Source organism: Sceloporus occidentalis, unplaced genomic scaffold (genome assembly GCF_023333645.1).
Source record: "Sceloporus occidentalis isolate IW3139 unplaced genomic scaffold, rSceOcc1.0.p SCAF_136, whole genome shotgun sequence".
Taxonomy (NCBI): Eukaryota; Metazoa; Chordata; class Lepidosauria; order Squamata; family Phrynosomatidae; genus Sceloporus; species Sceloporus occidentalis.
Genome location: NW_028317116.1, coordinates 641,130 through 667,847, shown reverse-complemented (window position 1 = coordinate 667,847; position 26,718 = coordinate 641,130). Strand labels below are relative to the sequence as shown.

The 26,718-nt window shown below is 41.5% G+C and overlaps 1 protein-coding gene across 1 annotated transcript; it reads left to right on the top strand.

Moving 5' to 3' along the window:
- LOC149281268 (protein Wnt-6-like) lies at positions 1-26,718 on the top strand. Its single transcript, XM_089499456.1, has 4 exons — positions 1-77; positions 15,932-16,152; positions 24,424-24,728; positions 26,257-26,718. The coding sequence occupies exons 1-4, from the start codon at positions 1-3 to the stop codon at positions 26,716-26,718; spliced, it is 1,065 nt and encodes a 354-aa protein (XP_089355582.1).

Genomic DNA, 26,718 nt, shown 5'->3' with positions numbered 1-26,718 from the left:
ATGATGCCCCTGGCCAGGACGCAGCTGGGGCTATTTTTCATCCTCCTGTGCCCTGCAAACATCATAGGACTGTGGTGGTGAGTAGCCTCAGCCCCTGACCCTGACCAAGGGGTACTTCGTAAGGGTTTGGGGGGTAAATCGGGTGGAGCAGAAGGAATCTGACTATATTAAGGCTTTCCTTTCACTAGTAATAGTGATACAGTAATAGTGTAAATCACCGTGCGAGTGCAGCTGTCTCTTTAAATGTCTTTGAAACTAAAAGGGTATCATTCTCTGCATCATTCGCAAACTCAATCTTCAGCTGTTGTCGACTACGTCTCCCATCACTCTCAGCCATGCTTTGATTTAAGAGTTCGAACTCTTTATCTCCCCAGCCTGGTTGAGCATCATTGGCTTCCAGCAGCTGGGTTGCCAGAGGCTGCCTAATGCCTTTAATCTTCCATGCTAACCCCTGGCTGACTTGTCCCACAAGCTCCCACTTGCCAAATCCACATGCCCAGGATTTTTGGGGGCTGCTTGTCAGTGGCAGCAGGCAGGTATCAGCCCTGTCCCGAGTGTTTAGTCAGTAGCTGGGTGTCAAACCCCAGCACAAGGCACCAGAGACTCGGAGATGTTTTCTTAAGCAGTCTTGAAATGCAACCAGACATTTGGCTGATGACAGACTCAGGGAGCAGGGCTCGGTGGGGTTTTTGACAGCCCTGGGATTATATATGATGGGCAAAGAAAGACAACAAGCTGATTGCAGTTGATGGAAATAAACCAACATTGTGCAGAGCAATGTTTGCACATCTTATGCATGCTCTGGACTGACAGTAAAGGGTTAAAAGTTTACATACATACATACACACACATACACACATATACATACATACACATATACATACATACATATACACACACATACATACACATACATATACATACATACACACATACATACACATATACATACATATACACACACACACACATATATACATACACACATTCATATGTCCCTATGTCTAGGTTCACTTGCATGCATGCAGGAATGATTATGTATTATTAAGTATTATTTTCACTTATTTATTTCTGCAATAAAATGATGTGAATTATTGATAATTGAGATGTATTGATAAATGTATGTATGCATAAATACTATTCCATGCATACAAGCACATGCATGCATACGGTACTCTATATTACACCATACGTATACGCACATATATATATATATATATATATATATATATATATGCGCATAGCTCTGTATTAATAAATACTACTCCTCTATACTCTACTGTTACCTTAGTACTAGGAAGATACAGTATATATATATATATATATATATATATATATATATATATATATATATATAATCATTTAATAAATGATTTTGTTAATTTGGAACATTTTTGTTGCTCTCAGAAAAGTAACATTTATTAAAGGGAAAAGCTAAACAATAGAATACTTGAGGCAGCCAAGTATCCATCTTTGTTACAAACTGCCCCAGTTTGGGTTATATTGTGCAGTAGTGCCCTGGGGGGCTTTGGCAGGGAGTGGGTTAATGATTTGGGAGAAGGCAGCCCCAGCAGTGTCTGTGGATGACCCCTGACAGGTCTCTTCCTCAATCAGCAAGTCTTCATTTGGGGGAAAAAAAGAGAGGAATCCAAGGAGGCTGCAAATCAAAATCCTGCCATCTGTATCTTGAAGACTGGTTTTGCCAGAGCTACTGGTGGGCATTCCGGGGCGCATAGATTATGGATGAGCGTGATGGGAGTTGGAGTCCGCAGCAGTAGGAATGCAGGAACCTGCCTATCGCAGGTGTATGTGACACTTTACAATATATGCAGTTACCCCCAAACTGACCCCAAGAGCTTACAGTTGATGCTCTCCTATTTGTTATGTGGCTATAAACAAATGATCAGAACTTTTTTTTTTTTTAAATACTTTTAAAAACTTTTTTATACATTTATATTCACTCATGCCCTTGCAAGGTTCATGTTTAACTCTTTGAGAGCCGATGGGGTAAGCAAAACGTATTAAGTTTAAGGTGCTTTTTTTGTTGAGCTTTTAGGGCTGTGGAGCCCTGCGATACCCTCATACCCCGCAAACATTCTAGAGAAGGGGGGTCTCAGGGGATGAGAGATGGGTTCAAGGGTTTGGGGCTCAAAAGGGACTGTCCAAGCTAAACGGAGACACTCGGGTGGTATGTTTTTGGGACCCCTTTGTGCATTTTGCTATTACTTGTGCTGTTGGCGACGATAACACCATGCATTTTGTGGCTTAAAATTCAGCATTTTTAAATGTAGCTAAGATGTGGAATTTTTGCTACTTTGTATGTATTAATTAACTCTTCGGAGATACATTTATACAAATGCCCAGGTGATTAATTTTATTACAACACATTCATTTTGATATTGACGCTGAGCATACAATCGGTTGTTTGATAACATGTATCCAATCGAAAAGATCTCATAGTTTTAAGTAAAATTTGTAGGTTTTTGTGAAAACAGAATGACGTGCTGAAAAAAAAAGAAGCTGGGGGGCCGTTTTAGGATTTAAGAATAAAGGAAATAAAAAGTTTACATGACTGTTCCTTTATTTACCTGTCCCGTCTCAGGTACTGAGAATTATATTAAAGAATGTGAAATTAAAGCAGATTACACAAATCATAGCCCCGGGATCACTTGTGCGCAATACCTCGAAAAAAAACAAAACCCTTTTAATTACACGGTTAAAAACATCGTGTAAGCACATTTTTTATTCCTTGCTCCTGGCGTAGATCTATGTACGATTTAACAAGCATGGAAGAAAATACACTATCAATTATCCGGGGTGATAGAAACCCCCAAATTCCTAGGGGTTTAAAGCCCCATAGGATACCCCACCCTGAATATATCACATAGAGACAAGTCTGATGCCTGCTATGACCCTGAATGTATTAAGTATGATTAAGGAATGTATGTTGTTGTATCATGTGATGGTATTTAATACAACTCTAGACTCTTTTTTGAGTCTTTTTACCCATTTTTTACTATGTACCATTTATTTCCAACCTGTGCCCTGCCCACTTTCACATTATTTCCAGCCCTCTCCCAATTTATGTCCTGCACACTCTCACCATATGTCCTGTCCATTCCCAACCAATGCCCTGCCATCTCCCACCATATGCCCTTCGTAAGCTCATGCTATGCCCACTCCGACTCTATCCTCTGCCCACTTTCACCATATGCCCAAACCACTCTCACCCTCTGCCCTGCACACCATTTTTTGGAATGGAGGAGCCGCATCGGTATTTAATGAAAAGGAGCCTTTGTATTTCAGAATTCAGATACTTGAAAATGTATTATGCTGTCATTCATTTGTATTTTCATTTAATATTAATTCACATATTTCTGCTTACTCAAAGGGGAGCAATAACTTAACTGGGGGGTGCAAAATCCCGAAAATTAGAACCAGAAGTTATGATTCCTACTTCTATGCCACATCACCCTCTAGTGGTGAAAATGTGTCTTTGCGCTTACAAAAGTTATCTAAAGCAGCCTCTTCTTCAATTCCTCAATAGTTCATGATTATTTAATGCTCAGATCCTTGTATTTTTACTATTGTAATCTAGAAAAAAATATATAGGTATATTTATTTACTGAAGTTTATGAAATACTTGTCGGGGTCCTCCCGAGAGAAAGCTGACTCAGAACCGAGTTGGGAAATTCGTTTCCTTCTGAGCTGGAAAGAGCGTGACTCACACAACATTTCCATTGTGTCTGACATTAATACACCTTCAGGGAATGTGAAAGGGGAAATAATCACTAATTGTAAGACTTTTCCTTGTGAACAAATGGGAAATGTATTCCCACTGCTGTGATAAATGTCATTTAATTGTGATGATAAGTGCAGTACACCTCACAGCCTTCGTGTTTGGTGGGGGCGCTATTTGCAAAGTCAAAAGGCTTTGGATGGCCATCAGCTGAGTTGTTCACAGTAGTCCAAATAGCGGAGCTCTCGTGGACTGATTCATGTCTAGCTGGCCAATGGAGAAAAACTAGAGTACAGGATCCAAAGCTTCATTATAAATACCCCTATCATCTTAGGACCACTATAGAAAAGGAAGGGAGGTTTAAATTAATGTTAAAGGACCGAAGGTCATGGACCATCATTCCAATCCCTTCAAATAAATAAAAACAAATGGGAAAGGCAGGTGGCCAGTGGAATGGGTTTTACTGACCCTTGGGCTTGTGGTTATAAAGACTAATGACCCTTTCCAGTCTTTGCCTGGAGGGAGCGCAACACTGGAAAGGGCTTTTGAAGAGCAAGGAACGTATAATCATAATTCTTCATGTTATCATTATCTTAAGACCCAAAACTAGTACTTATTTGACTCCTCTGAAGGGTTAAAGGGTTAAAATCACTCTCCCCCAAAAAAACAACCATGGCTTCCATACGGATGTGGGGTGAAATAAAGTCTCAGGAATTATGGGAAATGTTTCTTCATAAATAATCCAAAGGAGTTATGATTATTCCTAAAGGGGAGGCACAATTTACACTCCTAATCAGTGTAATAGTTTTAGAGATACTTGGTTTAAAGGTAAGGGACTATTTAACCTCAGCAGACCTGCATAACTAATCACTTCCTTGGCATGAACATTCAATTCCCTTCTTAATCTAAAGATTCCGTCAAATGGGAGACATAAGAAAAGGAGAAGAATAATGAAATAAAAGGTCATAGTTGACTGTGTTAAGCGCAACTGCACATTTTCACCACTAGAGGGCTTCTTCTGCCACCCCATCCACAAAGATTAAAACGTCTTCTATATAAAACCTCAATGATAATATGCAGAATTATTATTATTATAATTATTATTATTTTTATTAAAAAACTAAATTTTAGGACACATAAAGAGTGGATATGCATCTATACATGCACAAAAATGTGATTTGTATATAAATATATATATTTTTTTTAATTCATTTTTTTTAATGGGTTTGCTTCGGAATTTGATATGTGTTATAATGTTATAACCCTCTGTCCAATTGTAAGAAAGTATTACTTTGATGAAAGGGTGGTAGATAGGTGGAGTAGCATCCCAATAGAAATGGTACAAGCTAATAAAGTGAGGGAATTTAAACATGCACGGGATAGACATACGGCTCCTGAATCTAAGACGAGACCAACGACTAAGGTTTGAGTCTTTACAGCAGGAGAAACGGGCGACTAGACGGGGGCCAAATGGGGCCGATCTTCCGGCAGAGTCTATGTTTCTATCCCCCTGTAACTTATTCCGACGTGTTTGACGTTCAGACCTTAGAAGAGTTAAGTTTCATCTAAGATTCCCGTGCTATGTCTTGCCTCTGACTAAGAAACCTTAGGATCTTCAGGATTAAAACTATACCCTGAGTCACCTGTGTTCAAGTAGGGACTTGAGCTGTGTAATTCCAGTAAATGGTGCAGCGTTTCTAGAAATGCCCCCCTGCCGGTGAATCAGGAGAGGGCACGGAGAATGCTTACAGGTGATAGAACCAGAGAATCTGCCCCTTTAACCCGAGTTAAAGCCCTGTGTTACTGGGGAAAAAGGGCAAGCGGCCGTCTAGAACTATGGTCATAGAGGGCGATCCACCCGAGGTTTGTTCTGGATACCCGTCATCGGCATTACACCAAAGTATCCTCAGTTATACTAATACCTGATGGCTTACGAAATAAGTCCCCCCACCCAAAACCAAAAAACGGTCTAATGGATTGCGGGAGACACATGTTACCCCGCAGGGCGCAGGCAGGGGCTGGAGTGCGGTGACCAGAAGGAATATTAACTCTCAATAAGGGCTTTAACTGTCACTCACCCACATCTTACAGTTCATCAAGGTCACGGCAGGAATTTGCTAGAATAAGAGGTCACGTTCTGAAGCACGGTGGGCTTCGGAGAATGCGCAGCGTGTCTACTAGAGGGCAAATCAGACACATAAAAAAGAGACACCCGCTTTTATTTATGGGAAGGGATTCACCTTTAAAAAGAGACTCTATGGAGAAAAAAAAATACATTCCTTTTGGGGGAAAAAACTTAAAATTGAAAATAAAGGGTGAACCAATCAGCAGGGGACATTTCATCGGTTTCTATGGTGACTGCATCCATTTAGAATTTTTTTTAGAATCCTCTTAACTCTAAAATTCCAGTTAAATGTTTTCATCCAACCAACAATTATTAAAAATTAAGGGTCATTCATGACGAGCCAGGAAATCGACACATTTGGTTCAATTCTAAATAATATCAATAATAAGAATTGCACTATAGCTAGAATGTACAGCGCTACGGAATATGACGGCGCTATATAACAACAATAAATCCTGATAATAATGTTGATCTATCGTTTTATTTAAATCGCATTATTATTTTGAAACGCATTAAAACGACGCAAACTTTTAACAAGCTTTTTCAGTTTCTATGGTAACAAAGCAAACCAGAGTGAATTAGCCCCAGCAGGTATATTCAAATTACAAGGTAGAAAAAAGCATGAATGGGGGTAACCCGAAGATGAACCGAAAAAAGCCCAAGATTATGCTGTAAAATAATTTAAATACAGCTTTTAATACTATATTCAAGAAAAACCCAATGAATTGGGAAGATGCAAATAGTCATTCAAAAAGAGGAGAGAGAGAAGGAAAAAAAATTACTTATTCACATCTTCCCAGTTTGTTGGGTTTTTATTGAAAATAGTAGTAAACGCAAATTTAATTACCGCTAATTACAGTTTTTATGGAACAGCCTATCAGCGCCTGGGTTGGTGTCACATGACATTTAAGCATTCCCTGGAAAATGATGAATGAGAGGAAAGTTGACCGGATTAAAGAATTATTTCTAGGAAGGGCTTGAACGCTCAGTACTGGGAAGGATAGGAATGATGCTTTTTAATCTTGTATTTAGTTGTAAAAATGTCAAGTGGTGTACAACTAAGAATGCAGTTTTTTTAATACAAAATGTAATAATAATAATTAGTAATAATTCATTAATAATAATTATAATAATAATTATTATTCACTGACTGGGGCAGACAATAAATATACATTTTTTAATATGTACACGATTAGTGGCAAATGGTCAATTTTTTGCAAATTATTATGTAATTGAAAAGTAAAGTAATTGAAATATTTATTAAGAAAATCAAAAGAGGCGTGGAAATGCAAAATAATGTGGAAATCCCAGTTTCTCCCGCTGTAAAGACTCAAACCTTAATCAGTCGATGGTCTCGTCTTAGATTCAGGAGCCGTATGTCTATCCCATGCATGTTTAATACCCTCTCTGTATTACCTTCTACCACTTCTGCTGGGAGGCTGTTCGATTTATCCACCACCGTCTTAATAAAGTAAAACATCCTTACATTATATCTAAAGGTCATCAGTGTTACTGACATGGTGAGACCCCAGCAGGAAAGAACTTGTTAGGAATAACTGGCAGCCATAAATATGTGCAGCTTGGAAGAAGGATGGGAAAAGATGACAAGATAGAAACTCTGGAACGAGAGGTAACGCTCAGCATAATAGAAGCGCCTGTGTTATAGTTTATACCCCGTCGGGCGCGCTGGGGTTACCTGGAATTAGTTTCTGGAATGCAGACTCCATAGATTCTGTCTCTATACCTTCCGGACTCTAGAGATGCTGCGTCGGTGCCGTGAACGTTTCAAGAGCTGTTCGAGAACTTTCCGGGTTATACAAGATTCTCTCCATTGTTATCCTATCTATCCAATAGGGAGTTATCTACGCTCTGCCCGGGGCTGGTCGTAGCACCTGACATCCCAGGTAGCCTCCTGGGGTCCCTAATGGGGTCGGCAGGCAGCGCCCTATTGGTTTTAGAGAGATGGGTCCAAAGAGGTGGCCCATTTGGTCTGGGACCGGTCCTGACTCTGAGGTTCCATCTGGGTTGTATCACCCAGGAGATCAGACGAAGTTGTACTCTGGGAGGCCGATTTAGAACTTTTTTGGGGGGGGCATCTTCATATCTTACAGATACGGCTCATATGCCCCCCCCCCCGATCTACTAATTTTATCTCCAGAAGACCCTAAACCTGGTTAGTTTTGTATTCGATCCAGGATAGCGACGTGCTAATCCAATGAGGACCCTCCATGTAGTAACCCCTACCCATTAACAACACTTAAGGTCTCATAGTCAATATACTATTACTTTGTAGTATATACATTGAATAGCTGCCCTGTAGAGGTGCCGAAATAAATACATTTAAAAAAAAGCATAGAATATGGATAGAGTTTCATCACAAAAGAGCAAAAGAGATCAAATCGGGTCAACAACAGAGCCCAAGGTGGAATAAGAAAAAAAAAACAAGGTGGGGCGATTTCTTCTTATCTGCTATCAAATTCTGTGTTTCGGTTAATTCTCTGCCTCCCCGACGCGAAGCGGAACGCTAATGTGCTAAAAGCGGAAGAAACTGCCTTAAATCCCCGCTGGAAAGAGGGGGAGATGGAAAATTTTCCTAAAAGACAGAGATTTTTCTTATCGAGGGTCATAAAAGGCCGCGCCGGTAACGGGCATTTGTCGAAACTTGCAAACTTTAAATCTATTGAGAATTGGAGCCGCTCTTCCAAGATTCTCCAGATACAGCCAGCGATGTATTATCTCCTTCTACAGATCCCGGCTCCGTCACACGCTTCCCCTTCCCAATAAAACCGCTTAACCTTTTTACATGACTTTCCTCCCCAAATGATTTATTTAATGTTATTTTTATACCACTCTTCAAAAGTTTGGGGTCACTCAGCTGTTTTCATGCAAAACAAGGAGATTTCTGGCTGTAACATAATCACAAAAAGGGTTTTCTGACAATCAGTTAGCCTTTTAAACTTAAACTTGGATCAGCGAACACAACGTGCCATTGGAACACAGGAGTGATGGGAGTGATAAAGGGCCATTGGAACACAGGAGTGATGGGAGTGATAAAGGGCCATTGGAATACAGGAGTGATGAGAGTGATAAAGGGCCGTTGGAACACAGGAGTGATGGGAGTGATAAAGGGCCATTGGAACACAGGAGTGATGGGAGTGATAAAGGGCCGTAGGAACACAGGAGTGATGGGAGTGATAAAGGGCCATTGGAACACAGGAGTGATGGGAGTGATAAAGGGCTGTTGGAACACAGGAGTGATGGGAGTGATAAAGGGCCGTTGGAACACAGAAGTGATGGGAGTGATAAAGGGCCATTGGAACACAGAAGTGATGGGAGTGATAAAGGGCCATTGGAGCACAGGAGTGATGGGAGTGATAAAAACCTCTGGCTAATTTGTCCCCGACCCCTTCGCTCCCTTGTGACCGTCCTCAGAGGTGTATCAGTCACCTTTGGCAAAGTCCTAGCAAATCCTTTAAAATACCGAAGGGCCGAGAATGAGACACTTAGTTTGAAGGAAAGGGGGGGGGATTTGGGACGAGGAAAGCTCTAATAATTCACAAATTCCTCCAAGCAGACAAAAACAAACCGGCCATCAATGTGTTGCGTTAATTTATGTCGTATCGATGCTTCCGATGTAATTCACTTATTTAAATAAACAGCTCTGTGCTGAGACAGAGGGCGGCTGATCCTTCTCCAGACGGCTGTCATTTTAATGGTTAAGACATAAAGAACGGGGTCGGTTGTCCAATGCGGAATCTAGACTTTTAACCCTCTAAATCCAGACTTTTAACCCATCGAGAAACCCACTAAGAGGCAATGTGTCCACCAGACCCCAATGTCCGTCACAAGGCTTAGAGAAGTTCACGGCGGATGAAGAACCTGCGTTCAAATATCACATTTTATAAATCTTATTTAAGCGGAGGGTCGTGTAGTCGGCTTTGAAGGAAAGGAGGAGTAGGATGCACACGGTTCAGCCAACAGCACAGTTCTCTTAACTTTTGAGAGATCCCAGTTTTATAATAAGAAGACATTTTACTTTAATAATAGGGTGGTAGAAATGTGGAACGGCCTCCCAGCAGAAGTGGTAGAGGGTAATACAGTGAGGGGATTAAACATGCATGGGATAGACATACGGCTCCTGAATCTAAGACGAGACCAACGACTGATTAAGGTCTGAGTCAGGAGATACGGGGCCGAATGGGGCCGATCTACCGGGAGATTCTATGTTTCATTGGGGTCTTTGGGGGTTTATTAAAAGGAATAATAGATTTTAGCTTTATAGGTAAAATGCTGTTGAAGGTGAGAGCATCTGACGTGTGTTTAAGTCGAGATAGTCTGTTACAGTAAATGATTGGCAGGTTCTACGTTTAATGGGATCCCAGCTGAAAAGCTTTGAGAGCCACCAAACCTTTGTTTTTCAATTGTTAGAATTTTCAGAGTAGATAAGATACACCTCGTTTCTTGTAGTCGTAAGACTGACAGCTGATGATGTCAGCGCATGTTTTCAGCCAATCAGTGGAGACTCTCCCATTATGCTTCAGTTCCACAAATAGTATAGGGAATACAGCGACGGTCGGCGACCAGATCTTCCAGCATGCAGTGCCAGCATCCCTGAGAAAGCAGCGTGTAACTTCTAAAGTGCAGGCTGCTTTCTTAAAGCTTTAAGGGCTTCTTCAAAGAAGCCAAAGTCAAGTCGCGGCCATCAGAAAGCGGGAATTACGTGTTTTATTTTGTAATTATTTATTCATGAATAGAGGAGGAATGTTGGATATATTTCCAATGCCAGAATAAATATGAAAAAACTGTTTTAAAGGGTATTTATAAGGAGATTGCGCTGCAGCAGGAGCTGAAATGGTTAATGGGTCCGCAGCCAAAAAATAACCCCCCTCCCCCCAACGCCACCTGTAATGTGCAAGGGGTTAATTCCTTATTAGAAGGGTGGAAAGGCTCAGCGAGGGAGGCGTTGAGACAGGCTTGTCATGATAATTATAGATTTTGGATGGTTCCTAAAATCGTGGCAGAGAGAACAAGCTTAGACAGACCCCGAGCTACTGGTAAGAAAGAAGAAGTTGGCAGCTGTCCTGGGTCCCCCCCCCCTCGGAACATACATGTACATGTTACACACGTACAGCCGCTGCACACGCTCGTATACAATCAGCCATTCTCGCGCATGCACACAGATGTACCCATCCAGGCACAGATACATATGCATAGATCCATGTATGCTTCATACATACCTGCCTCTGTTTACTTTGGCCAGTCCCTCTTTGGTACCCAAATCCCCCCAAGCCCCCCTTTTCCTCTTCTGAAACGTATTATTCGAAATAGTAACAAAATATCCGCTCGGTGACATCACAACGTACGTTCTGACTCTTCTTCTTTTAATGTTACCTTTGTGGCAATTTTTTTCCGCGGATGATTTAAATTAAGATGATTACAAGTATCTCGCATCCAAAATCTCTGCTTGAATACAGGTGACTTCATTCAGAATATTTTTGCCCCTAGCCTCTTGACAAGTCATAGTTTTCATAGGAAGGAGATAATGGGTTTATCATGGGGTAGAAAAAGGGGTTATTTTCTGTTATCGGTTGGAAGTAAAGGAAAAGGATGAGAGTGATGGGATTTGGACAATGTAAATTGCCGGCCCCTGGCTATAGAAGAAGGTGCTTTCCTTGCAAGCTGCAGAATCAAACACAAGTCTCAGGGTAATTATTATCCCGCACGTCGGCTAACGGCTGCTCTTCATGCCAGCTTTGCTTGCCTCCGCTGAGAGGTAACATGCCATTAATCTTATTAAACAGTAGATAGGCTATCCTCATTGTTTTACTGCCAGGGAATGGAGACTCATGTAAGGACATGAAAGACTCATTCCCACAGCTGCTCCATATACATTAAAGGGCACGGCTTTAAAGATCTCCCCGATGTTAACACTGAGTGGCTCCGGAGAACCGAAAGGGTTAATCATTTCCCGGGCAGATGTGGGAGTTGTGTGACGAAAAGGGTTAAAGCTTGGCTAAGCGAATCAAGGAGCTCTGCGGCGAAGGGGTTAATGACTTGATGTGTGGGTCTGTGAGTTCTGTAGTGAAAGAGTCAATAGATCTATATCGAAAGGGTTAATGGCTTACTGGGTGGACCTGGACTTTTCTTGCATGCAAAGCATAAAAAACACTGTGGGTCCGGCAGCAGAAGGGTTAATAGACTGTGCAAACAGACGCATTGGCAGCGCGCCCGGCCACAGCGTGAGTGACTGAATGCATACATGGCATACACTGTATACGCCATATAATGGCTGTGAGTAGTGAGATTTGTAATCCAGAAGAGTGAATAATCAGCCCCAGAATCCCCGCAAGACATCACCTGGGTTTGCTTTCCATTCAAAACGCTGCCATCATGATAAAACGTCCTCTCTGCGTTGTGCTAGCCACGTTCCTGGCCACGTTCCTGGCTACTGTACATAACTGTTACATTGTGTAAAGTCAGAGGGCTCGGCTCGCAAGCTTACAATCTAGTGATGCATTACAGGGTGAGAAGTGGTTCGCTGCGGGCACTCTCTGCCCGAGAGAAGAATAAAATGTTAGGTAAGGGTATGATTTGACCTATACGTTTACTAGGGGGTCACATGACCAAATGTGTAGGTAAAACCTCACTCTCATCTTCTTCTTTTTACTGCGAGCAAATAAACGGTGCCAGAAATTGTATTGAAAACAGTTTTTATTAAATGGGGAAGGTTTAGCGTTTTGTGTCTGCTAGCAGGCTTGCATGAGGTAGAGGATGGATGATGACCACACCTGGGAACGCTCAGGTCTTTGCCCCAATCTCAGGATGAAGGGGCAGATTCTCGGGGTCTGAAACTGACTCCTTCCTATTCTCCCCCCACCGCTGGGATCATATAATAATACTCCCAGTTGGTGCTTTGGCTCCCAGTATGTTATGGTTGATATCCCTGCTTGAATACAGGTGACTCAATTAAGTGTCATGAGGACCGCGAGCCATTTGGCGAGTCACTACATAGAATCTTCTCAATGGGTTATTAAAGGGTTAATTGCTAGACTCTCATTTAGAAAGTTCCGAGGTAGGCTGATTATTACTGACGACAACGCGGGTGTTCTAAATAAAAACAAATATTATTATATATATTTGTTTTAAATAGACAATGTGTACATTTAATTCTTTGAATAATCACAGAATAGAGAAAAAAAAAAAAGAAACTTGTTCCTACTGAAGAAGAATGACTTCTTTGGGCGGAGAAAAGGAAGTGGGATTAAAAAGTAATAAAATCTGTTAAAATCTTGCTTTACAGCAAAACGTCTCCGTGCGGGAGATTCCGATACAAAAATATACATTCTAAAGTTCAGGTATTCCCTGGAATCAGTTGATTTCCAACAATAATCAGTTTGTATCTAAAAGATTAAGTTTGAGAATAAGGAACTTTGTTAAATTTGTTGCGTGTGTTTTTTTTGGGGGGGGGGGGGGTCGGTGGCAAAATTAAATTTGGATGAAGGAGCCAAGGCTTCTCTCTGTGTTCTCTCTCCGGCACTGCAGGGGTTAAGCGTGCGGCTACTTATTACTCCGTATACAGAACAAAGGATGAGTTCAGAGAAAGGGGAACCGACTCCGGAAAATAAATTGTTTTTAATATACTGGGAGCTCTTTATCTCTGGCACCAAAACGCTCCCACATTTTATTTTCCCTGTTGTTACACGTTTCTCCTGCTTTAAAAACTCAAACCTTAATCAGTCGTTGGTCTCGTCTTAGATATTTGGGTCACCATGTGAAATCATTGATTGGCAGCACCTTTCACCTTCACCACCAACGACCCGGGTGGCCCCCGCGGCTCCTTCTCAGAAACTCCCGAGTGTATCGGTAATGTTGGCAACCAAAATGGTTCCAAGTATCGTAGAAATCAAGAGGTAAAGATATTCTGAATGAAGTCACCTGTATTCAAGCAGGGATTCCAGCTGTGATATAACAGGGAGAAAAGCACCAATCGGGATGCTCAGATATCATTAAACCAGAGTATGACCCGAGTGTGACCCGGAGAATCTGCCCCGTCACCCCGAGACCGTGCAGCTGGGGTAAAAACACTGAGAATCTGCCCATTCACCCCAGGACGGGGGTAAAAGCCCAGAGATTCAAGGGGTAAACTCTTCCCACATACAGTTACAGCGGCCCAGTCAGTGGCCACTACTGGTATAGCTGACATTTAAAAAAATCACTGAAAACAGCCGTTTCTGCCTTAAAAGTGCGAGCGAGTCAGACGTCTTGTAAACACATTCTGGGTCTTATAATGGAATTATGCCATTTTTTTATTAGTATATAAAATGCTGACAGCTGGTCGACAAACAAAATACTTTAACTTTTCCCCGTCTTCGGAACAACATGGATGTACAAATATCGCAGAATTCCAAAAACCCAACTTTTAGCGCCTTTAGCCTCCGATCAGATAACCTGTGCGCATCCACGGACGCTAAACTCACCTGGAAACGGTTTTCCCCTCTCAGGAATCCGGGTGTGTGGGGGGTGCATAGGAATTTAGATTAAAAAAAAAGATAACGCCGACAATGGTCATTTTTAATGCAAACAGACAAACAGTGGCTGGCGGACGGCGGGGTCCCGGTTCCTCTGTGTATTGTCCATGTGGCAGAACCAGTATGATATATTCAGTTTCTGTCCCTTCTACTTACCCATCTTTACAAAGGCTGCCTGAGCCAATTAGCCACAGCCAGCAACCGAGAGATAACTGAATGGGGAGGAATAATCACACAGATCCAGAGAACAGGAAAGTACGATTTGGTCGCTCCCATGGGCTTTAATTCATATCTGTAGAGATTGTTTTAATTTGAAACATTGTTACAAAAGTATTTTTATTACCCACCTTTATTTTCGTGTTTCGCAGAGACCGACGTCTAATTACCCATTGTACAGCGCTACGGAATTTGATGGCGCTATATAAAACAATAAAACATAATAATAATAATTAGTTGTTTTTGTTTATAGCAGCCTGTGAATATCCATTGCTGGAGGCCATAGGGACAGCGCTTAAAGTACCTAAATTAGGTTAAAAAAAATTAAACAAAAATATTTGTAGAGTTAATATTTACATTTTTATTCACATCTCGTTTATTAGTAACTAACATTCTCATCATGCGCAGTCCGAATAACTGCATTCCATAAGACACTTACTTTCCAGTACATGACCTCCCCCCCAGCGTCGTTCTTAAAGGGTTAAAATAATTCCACTAATGGTGGCACTTAAATTACCTGCATTAACGGATCGGCCGCGTCTGGTGCGTTCACTGCAAACATCCCCCAAGGTGGGATTACGTTCTTACAGGTGGTCTCTGAGGCCTGCAGGACAATTGTGTAGCAATCATGTTAAAGTATTTTTTTAAAAATCCCAAATATTTCCATGGAGTTTATTTAAACAATTTGCAGGGGGGGGGGGGTAATACAGGTCCATGCTGATTTTGTTCTATAACCTTAAGAAATGAGTATATATTTTTTCTTTTAATATAGTTTTTGTTTAATACTAACTACTTTGGGGTATTGTTATTTAAGAAAAAAAAGTTTTTTGCTATGAAAATAATTTTTCTGTGTCTTGAAAAATATAATTTGGGGGTAATTTTAAAAAAAAGAAAATCGGGGTATTGTTTGAATGGCTACTGTGACATAAATTCAAGCCCTGTTTATATGTATTACTGTATACAGCACTAGGGGTTATATTACTGTATACAGCGCTGGGGGTTATATTACTGTATACAGCGCTGGGGGTTATATTACTGTATACAGCACTAGGGGCTATATCACTGTATACAGCGCTGGAGGGTTATATTACCGTATATAGCGCTGGGGGGTTATGTTACTGTATACAGCGCTGGGGGTATAATATTGCATACAGCCCTGGGGGTATATTACTATATACAGCGCTGGGGGTTGTGCTTTTTAACATGGGACTTCCCATGTAGGTATAGAAAGCTTTTGTCATTAAGGGGTTCCCCGTATTAAATGATGTTCCCCTCGTCATTCTGTCCTTTCATTCTTCTTCTCTTTTTTTGTGACTGTGGCAGGGCAGTTGGAAGCCCCTTGGTAATGGATCCAAACAGCATATGCAGGAAAACCAAGCGGCTGGCCGGCAAGCAGGCTGAACTGTGCCAGACCGAGCCGGAGATCGTCAGCGAGGTGGCCAAAGGTGCCAAGCTGGGTGTTCGCGAATGCCAGCACCAGTTCAGGTCCCGGCGCTGGAACTGTACCAGCCACAACAAGTATTTCGGGAAGATCCTGCAGCAAGGTAACCGCATGAAAAAAAAACCGTGTGAAAAATACAGATTTAAAAAAAAATCTACGGAACATAAAATGTATATGTTTTGTTCTAATTATTAACAAACTATCAGTCTGTGATTAAAGGGTTAATACTGCAAGAGTCAAAAAGCAAAGGTAACAAAAGCTGTAGGAAGCTGTTAAAGGAGCAGCCAATCAGGACGGAGCAGGACAGGCGCATGCTGGAAGATGTATATCAGCAGATGAGACGGGACGTTAAAGCGTTAAAATATATGAGCTTCGGTCTCCTAAGACACACTCAGGGTTTTCACCCCAATCTCAGGGTGAAGGGGCAGATTTAATAACATCTCAGCATCTCATTTAGTTTTTTTCTCACTGTTATACCTCCATTTCCTGCTTGAATAGAGGTGACTTTATTCATTCATTCATTGAAGCTCCTACATCGCGTCTTTGATGGCTGCTCCTCCGGTCCCACCCACTTTTGGCACTGGCCACGCCCCAACCCATTCCTTTTGCCACCGCCCCCAACATTTCAGGTGCCCAGGTGGGATATATGAACATTATATTGCTACTATATAGTGTATCTCTGCAGCGCTCACAGGGTTAAGACTTTTCTTCATTTTGTTGTTAAACGATAAGAAGGTTTTTCCTTCTCGTCAGTCGTTTGGCTTGTTTTTCCTCCCCTGCAGACGGGAATAAGATTTTTGGTTATATTTTATATAAGTCCGGGGCTTTACTGCTGTAATGAAGTAATTATGGACGCTTCTAGACAATCTGTGGGTTTAATAAAGAAAAAGAATGTTTTCTTGTCTGCTCCTTGATTTACTGTTCCCTTGAGGATTTATTACAAGGTTCTCGGAATCCTCAGCCTCTAGAATGTGCATCAGTCGCGGCCTCCACGCCATCTTTTCAGGGTCCTGCATCCCTCTTTTAAGTAGAAACTACCAAAAACTTGTTTTTTTAAATGGTTTCAAAAGTTTTGAAAAAATCAAAAAAATAAACGTTAAAAATTTAAATGTTTATAGCACGAGGAAGCCGATATCCGCGGCGGATGGTGATCCGGTTACTATTATCCAATTTATTTGGACTTCTCTCCCTGCTCCTCCCCTCAAACCTTTACAAAGGCTGCGTGAACCAATCAGAAACAACCAGCAACTTAACAACACAAAAGAGATAACAAGGAGGAATAATCATGCAGGAAGTTTAGATGGGTGCATTGCTGATATATATAACTTAGGTGGTTATATATTTTTATATATATATATAATTACATTTTTAATACAAAATTCTGTTTTTTTAATGATTTTTAAAAAATAATTTTTAATTTTTTTTTACATTTTTTTTAAAATATTTTTTTAATGATTGATGTTTAAACTCGGTGGAGGTGAATTAATACTTGAGACAAAATCCTTTATTCTGTGTCTTTAGTCCCAGTTTTAATAATAAAAAATGATCACTATGGAGGATGTAGGGGGTCGTATCTGAGCTCTTGAATTAGAAGTAAACTGTATTGCTCTTGATAAAAATATTACTAGTAGCAAAAACCTACAGGGGGTTTATTCGCTGAATGGCTGGCCGTACTCCCAACATGTCAAAGACAGGAGGTGCGGTTAGAAGCCGGGCCTGTCTGATGATCACTAGGCGGCCCTGGTATTATAGAAGAAGAATAATGGGGTTTATTAACCTGTTTAATTTATAAAGCCGTTTCCTGCTGTTTCTATACACATTATCGGGGCTTTTAGGGCTGTAGAACCCTGCGATCCCCTCATACCCAGCAAACATTCTGACCTCCTAGAAAAGAGGGGCATCGGGGGAGGAGAGAGGGGCATCAGGGGAGGAGAGAGGGGGATCAACGGAGGAAAGAGGGGCATCAGCGGTTTAGGGCCCCAGCAGGGTCACTAAGGAGGTGTCCAAAAGGTGATTTGCAATGAGAAGAACCGTTTCTCCTCACACTCACTGTTTAATGAAACGATGGTTTCGTGATATATTTGGTAAATACGCCACGGACTGGAAATAAAGATAAGAGACGCGCTGTAGTGGGAAAAATACTGATGGAGCAGGAAGTGGAATCCGTCTTATCTCCCATTGGCTGCTTTGCGTTCTATTTTGGAACTCTGACCTTCAGATACAGGAGTGGTGCGTTTCCTATGAAGTTAGGCCTAAAAGCTACCTATCTAAGCCTAAGGTGTGGCCGTAGGATGCGTTTTAAAACACGTCAGAAGCATATATATTCCTGTCAGTTTGTGGAAACGTAATATGTGTTTGTTTTTTTTTTGTTATCCTGAGGATCAACTTTATTTATAACGATTATTTCTAACAGCGAATAAACAGGCCACTCGGACAGTGAGAGCACCGCGGCCCCATGTTTTTGGCGTTATTTTTGGCTAGCATTATTACCACACCTGTGAGCTCTCCGGGTCGTGCCCACTTCCTCTCCAAAAATGGGCGGATTTCAGTAAGACGGCCCACTGACATCAAAGGACTGGGGCGGACATCAGCGGGACCGTCTACCCAGGAGGGAGGGCTCCATGTAGCCGGTATGGTGCCCAAGTATGGTGATTACCCTATGGAGGGCCGGTGATGAAGATGCAGGCCTGTCACTTTAATGCCAGCGGCCACCTGATGACATGAGCGCATCCAACGTCTGGATATGTGCCACTTCAAGCAACATGTTTATGCTCACGCGGGCATACCCTGCCGGTGGCCGCGGCACCCGATCCGTCGGCCAGCACCCTGCCGGGAATGTGCCTGCTGTGCCAGTCCTGGCTTTGCCCTGTGCAGTGACACCTAGAGAACTATGGACTGCCACTGTGCCCCATGACTGAGGTTACACATAAAGTATTAACCCCTCTGCAGGGGCAGAATGGCTTGGGAGGCAGGAAGGGAATATCTCAGGAAATATCCCCTGAATCCCACTTAATCCTAAATGTGGAGTGTTCTGGAAAAATAAAAGTCAATGGCATTGTAAGAATCTACATGGGTCGTGTTATTTCATTGGCTATCACCGTAGTATTAGTAGTATTAGTGATACGGAATTTGGGGGGGGGGATTATATATAATTTCCAAAAATATCCCCAGATTTAATCTTTAAAAATCAGATTAGTTGATTCTGGTAGTTCCTGCAATCCCCAAGATAAACCGCCACAGGGAACCTTAAAGAATTCACAATTCCGCAATAGGATTGTTTTATCCTCCGTCCACCAGCCACGGCAAGACCCAGCTTTTCTCATAATGAAGGACGTCGAAGCATAGAAGAGATTTTATCTAAGAAAAAAAACAATGTTTTTGAGATTTTATCTTAAAAGGATTTGTATTAACTGCCCTGTAGGGTGGAGGGTGGTTAAGATCTATGCTTCACCGTACTATAGCATAAAAAATAATTGAGAAGTGGATCCAAATGTATTAATTATTATTAATAATAATAATCATAATAACAACAATAATTATAATATTGAATTATTTTTAATAAATTATTATTAACATTATTATTAATATCAATTATTATTAACATTATTATTTATTTAATTTATATATATATATAATTTTTATTTACATTATTATTATAAGTAATAATATTACACTATTTTTAATAAATTATTGTTGACATTATTGTTAATATAAATTATTATTGTTATTATTATCATTATTATTATTTATTTATTTTAAATATTTTTTATCAACATTATTATTTTAAGTAGTAGTAATAATAACAGTTGCGCCACAGCATGTATTTCTTTTTATGCCTGCGATGAGTGTATGTTCTCGATCTCGTGAGTCCAGAGTGTTGATAAATTCTAAGTGTTGTGATGACAGCGGAAGAGATTCCGTGTTCTGGAGCATCCGTCATGCGATACATTGTAACACTATGATACAATCTCTTGAAGAACTTAATCCCAATAATTTGCCGGGACAGAAATGAATGCGCTCATATCCTTGAAATATTATAATGGCTCTGCCGTGCGGGGGAAGCTCTCATCCCGCTGCCTCTGCTCTGAACACAAGTAATAATTTAGGGTATTTTTAGCATCTTATCCTGAAGGGTTTGGCAAAGGTAGTATTTGATTTGGATGTCAAAGAATAGGTAAATTGTATAAAAGGAAATAATTTTCGTACATACACAGAGTCACAAACTTAAAAGATTGTTTTAATGAAAAGAAATGGCTGGTGACGTAGGAGCCGTGTCCTGATGTGAACGGTTAAGCTATTAAGAGACAGAAGTTTATAGAGGACCTCATTTTCTACATGGGGCTAAACTAGGACAATTCTGGGTGGTATCTGAGTGAACTGGTGTCTGATTTACCTCAGCGATCCGCAGAGGAGCCATTATCTACAAATGGAGAAGACTTGGAACGGTGGAGAACCTTCTCAAGAGCGACCGGCCGACCCAAATTCCCCCAAGAGCCCATCAACGACACGACCAGGAAGTCACAAAAGAACCCAGACCGACGTGTAAAGAACCGGAGACCTCACTCGCCTCAGTTATGGTTCACGATTCCAGAACGAGAAAGAGACCGCGCAAAAAGGGCATCCATGAGAGAGCTGCCAGCCGAAAACCCACCGCTGACCAAAAACAACACAAAGGCTCGTCTCACATTTACCTAAAAAACATCTTGATGGCCCCCATAATATTCTCTGGGCTGATGAGTCAAAAGTGGAACTTTTTGGAAGAAATGGGTTCCTTTACATCTGGCATAAAGTGAACACAACATTCCACAACAACAACATCATACAACCAGTCGCCAAGCGCAGCACAACCAGTTATTAGGTTTAGGAGGTAGTTACTTTTTCACATTAGTGATATAGGTTTTGATTAACTCTTTATCTTCAATAAGTCAAAAGACTTCATTTTGTGTTTCCTCACACTGTCTTGTCTAAAATATTAATTAGTTGGATGATCGGAAAGATTTAAATGCGACAAATAAGCAAGAAATAGAAGAAATTAGGCAGGAGGGAAATACTTTTTCTCAGTATTGTATAACCTCTACGTTGTCTTCTTCAGACCTCTGAGGCTTTGGATCGTTACGTGACCCCACGTCTCACTCGATGAATCTGTTGGCCACTAAAATGTATCACAAACTCGTATCTTCCCCGTAACAAATATAACATAAAAATATATGGTTTAGGGATTCTCTTCTAACTTCGACGACAATATGTGGAGCCATAAAAGATCTTAAGATCTTGTTTCTTCTCTTGGTCCAATACAATATGTTTTTGGTCACTAATGATATCTCGCATTAGGTTTGTTAATAGTGTCATTTATTAATAACAAACAAGGATGGTTATCTTCTGTGGACTGATTATAAGAGCACAAAAGGAAGACGGTTTCCGCTTTTTATTGGCCAAAATGGTTAATTCAATATATTTAAATTATTAAAAAAGTATTTAATATAAATTATATATATATATATATCCTGGATAATAATAATAATAATAATTATTATTATTATTAAATATAACCATTATTTTTAAACCATAGAGCAGTCGGGGAAAGCAATGAAAAATTATGATCATAAGTATTTTTAGTCTATTTCTGTAGACCAAGTCTTGCTACCTCTTCTTGCCTTTAAGGATTTCACCTTTATTTGTCCCAAAACATTGTGCTTGACGGCAGTACGGACAAATTGTATCATTATCTGTATTAAGCCTGGAATGCTGCGTTAAATGTTGAGTTAAAGAGTTCCACCCAGTCTGATCAAATTAACACTTTTTTAACAAATTGTATACACAATTCCTCGTACTGTTGAAGGTCTAAACCCTTCCAAGAAATAATTGTTTAATGACGTAAAATCGCGCCTTATTCTTAACCATTGACGGAAATAAGTGTCATGTGACACAAAAGCTGGTACGGATCGGTGGTTGCCATAATTTCTGTATTGTTTTTATATGATTAATCCTTTAGGTGAGCAAATAAAATTAGAAATCTGCTAATGTTTATTTGCTGAACATACTGGAGAGAGAGAGAGCTCAATTAATGTCTAAGTGGGACAGCACCTCTAAGGTGAGCTGAGAAAAAGCTTGGAGCCATAGACTTTATTCTCTCCGTTCTTCAGACTGAAGCTACGACGGCTCTTCCCCCGAATCCAGAATTTGATGGACGCGAAAAGTGAGGCCTTTGAGTGAATCACAATGTGAAAGGAATGTGACGCCTCTCCATATGTCTGATTCGTGACTTATACCTTTTGCCCGGAGGGATCTATGGAAGGATCTCTGCAAGACTGCAATCATTTCAGGCTGTCTAAGAAAAAAAGACAGGTACAGTCACAGACTCCTCGTAAAGTTCCTGGAATTGCTGGATTTGTTTTTTTTGGGGGGGCTCTGAACGGTGCTTTCTCAGGGGTGAACCGGGAGAGCCGGATCTGGCTTGTGAAGAGTATGAGCCGGAGTCCTCCTTGTTTTGTATTCTAGCCTTTCCTTAAGTTTAGCTTGGTTTGGGGGGGGGGGTGACTCAACAATCATGGGGTCCGACTCCGACTAGAAAACATGCGCTCACTCAAGAAACAAAGTAAACCCATGGAAGCCATAAATTATTCATACGGCAACCAGACCGGACCAAACCTGGTCTAACCCTTGAAGCCATCGGGTCTCCAGGATGTATCTGAGCCAGTTGGGTGCTCCTACGCCATGGAGTTCCCTACCTCGTTCTGTCAAGTTTCTACTCTAAACACTCATCGGTTCAGCGAGGTCCATCCTGTCCTGGTATCTAATTACATCCACTATCTACCCACAGAACCATTACAAGCAGCTCCTCTTTCTTGTCCGTGTTGTTAAAGCCACCTAAACCATTCGCCATCACATAGGCACACGCCTAAAGGTAAATAATTGTTGCGTTTGATGGGGACCCCGAGACTTTGATATCATTATCCAGGGTGATTGCACAGAAGTCACGTCCCACACTGACTATGGACAGCTATTCTCAACAATGAAAAACACAACTGACCGTTACTCCTCGATGGAGAGCTGCCTTGGGACCTTGATGGCCCATAGGCAAGATCCACCATGTTTCTGAGACGAGACTGGAATGTAAGTACCGCTCCACCAGCATTCACGAGTTGACATCATTGGCGAGGTCCTGCAACCCATCAGCCGTCAGAAGGATGACTCCAGAAAACGAGGGATACCTTGGTTTTCTGAAAATTCCATCATGGAATAAAATATTACATTAAATTCCATCGGAGAAGCTAAGGTTATGTTTTAAATTTAGTAAAAGCACCAGAATGTCCAAATGTATAATGTAAATAACTCATGGACACACCTGTGCTCAAGCAGGAGCATCATTAATGCCGCATTAGCTCAAGCAAACCCAAAAAAGAAAATTATATAAATCAATAACGTGTAAAAATTGTATTTCTGTTAAAATTCCATAATGTTTGCGCAGGCATTTTAAAATATCTGCATAGTAGCATATTTACGATTGTCTCTTATTTCTAGAACATATTTTCTTGTATCCTGATTCCTCATTCTGATTGGCTGTTCCCTTTGGTATTTTTTTTTGGGGGGGTTAACCCTACTTACTAACCTATCTTACTACTGGTGCAGGAATCAGAAAAAGAAACAGGTCAGGATTAGACTTGCTTTATAGCAGGCAGCGTGATATTTATTACTATAATATAGAATCATGCATTAAGGGTCTTTTTAATGCCGAGGAGACGGTTCGTGGGGGGGTTTCATCGCCGGCAGGTTTTGGCACCGGAATTCCCCACTCGGCAGCTATACGGACAGGTTCAAGGGCTCTCGCTAAACAAATAGGTATCTTGGGAGAATCTTGTTAAATCAACCAACCTAAGACCTTAATCCAAGTCGGATTCAATAAACCTGCTCTTTCTGTTTGCATTAACCCTCGGCTCGCCAGAGGGAGGGTCCATATTTGGTTCAACATGGTTCTTTTAAGAGGTTTTCACTGGTTTTACCTTAAAACAACTGATTTTTTTTTTTCTTTCCAGTTTTGTTTATTTTTTTCCCCTCCCCAAAATATACATACTTGTCATCTGCATTCAGGAGCGGAGCCACCACATAAACTCACCAGGTCTCCGTTAGGCTCGTAGACTCTCAGCGGATGGCGGAGGAATTGGACAGGTTCTAGTTATCGCTAGAATTCCCCCCCCCAAAAAAAACTTTTGTTCATAATGATTGCATTTTTTTAAGTATATATAATTATTCTTTTCATCACTTATGTTACAGCTGTGGACCCCGTAAAAAATATGTTCTCGGAGCGTTTGGAAATCTAGAGCGCGCCGGTGAAGGTGAATTAACGTGTCGTGTTTTTTTTTCTGTTCCCCCGCAGATATCCGCGAGACAGCGTTTGTGTACGCCATCACAGCTGCCGGCGTGATCCACGCGGTGACGCAAGCGTGCAGCATGGGGGAGATGCTGCAATGCGGATGTGAGGTCACCCGCAACTGGGGACCGCCCCCTCCTCTTGCTATTGGACCAGGAGCCGAGGGCTCCTCCTGGGAGTGGGGCGGTTGCGGAGACGACGTTCAATACGGATACGAGAAATCTCGCCAGTTCATGGACGCGAAGAGGAAGAAGGGGAAGAGCGACATTCGAACGTTGATTGATCTCCATAACAACGAGGCTGGGAGACTGGTAAGGAATGATAAGTCAATAATTGATATCCAAACCTTTGTGCCTCTCTTTCCTGCTCCCTGCCCCTCGCTCCTCCCCTGATGCTCCTGTCTCCTCCCCCGAGGACTGCTTGGTACAAAGGAATCACAGGGTTCTACAGCCCTAAAAGCCCCGATAATGTGTATAGAAACAGCAGGAAACAGCTTTATAAATTAAACGGGGTAAATAAACCCCATTATTCTTCTAAATACCCCCCTCAGTTACACAAATACCCAGCGATGGGGATTTTCCCAGCTCTGCCCCTGAGTTCACCCTCACGTAGTGATGATTGAGGAAGTCTGTACTCATAACCCGCCATCACTCCGGAGAGGCCAGGGCGCTGGGTCCTGGCTGAATAACCCGAGACCGGTACTTTCCTATCCGGGATCTCACACAAGTATTTTAATTAAAGAGCCGGGCAGTGCATGAATCACAAACTAATTAGTGGCGAGCGTCGTATCGGAGAGACAGGCATTCCTGGGGGTGGCGGGTTTAGCCCGAAGGGAACGAAGGTTCATTCCATGGAAGAAACATCTCGCCTTATCTCACCTATCTCCTCACCTCCTCCCCGTCTCTCTCGCTTCTCCCTCTCACCCCCTCCGTCTCTCGTCTTACTGTCTCCTTACACATAGGGCTCGTCCCCCCCCCCCTTTTTTTTTTCTATACGTCTGTTTACATTTATCTTCTTCTGTCATTCACCGTGCAGCCGAAGTGGATTGATATACCTGCCAGCTGTTCCGGGTTTCCAAAGGCAGTCCTAATTCTTGAAACTGTCCCAGGAAATGAAATGCAAGCAAAGCTTTTCACAATAATAGCAGCAGTCGTAATAGAACTAAGAAATCCTTCTGCCATTTGTTTTTAAAGGGTTAAAGTATTATTCTGTTTCCCTGTGTGTTTAAGGCTTCTGTCTGGAACCCAAAGGATCAGCTCCAAATTAACCCATACCTAGCCATTTGCTGCTCTTTTGCTCATTATTTCATTATATTATATCATTATATTATATAATTTATTTATATGGTGGCCACAATGTATACAGTGCTTTACTCTTTATAAAAAGAGCATGTATATATTGCGATCCTAAAGCACACACGCAGTGCATTGTGGGATGGCGATCAGGTAGACGCTGCCCACTCAGGTTATAAGAAGAGAACTTAAGGTTTTGTTTAAAGGTGCTGTTCCATTTTCACATTAAATATAACAGATTTGTCACTTTATTCTTTCCTTGTAAGGTTTCATCATGTCAACCAAAACAGAAACGTGAAGTTTATTCTATGGCAATAACCTATCAGCGCTTGCTTTTGTGTCACATGACCATTAAGCTTTCCCTGAAAAAAGATAGTAATGAAGAAAAATTGTATACCATATAATATAAGAATTCAGACATTCAGCGGTATTACGTTTCTAATACCACTTTTGGGTAAAAAACTGTTAAATTAAGCAGTGAAGGGGATCTCCATGGGATCTATGGAAGATATTTATTGATTCAGTGTTACTTTGTTTCATTCTCCAGGCTGTGAAGAACTACATGAGAACTGAATGTAAATGCCACGGGCTTTCTGGCTCCTGCACGCTGAGGACATGCTGGAAAAAGATGCCTCATTTCAGAGAAGTTGGTGACCGCTTGCTGGAAAGATTTAACGGAGCCTTCAAAGTCATGGCCGGTAACGATGGAAGAACCATCATCCCAGTAGGGCACAACATAAAGCCTCCGGACAAACAAGATCTTATCTACTCGGCCGACTCGCCGGATTTTTGCCAAGCCAACAGAAAAACAGGGTCCCTAGGAACCAGGGGCCGCGTGTGTAACAGCACGGCTCTGGACGTGGGGGGCTGTGACCTGCTTTGCTGCGGGAGAGGGCACAGAGAGGAGACTGTGGTGATGGAGGATAACTGTCTGTGTCGTTTCCACTGGTGTTGCGAAGTACAATGCAAAAAATGTACTGTGAAAAAAGAGCTCAGCATGTGCTTATGA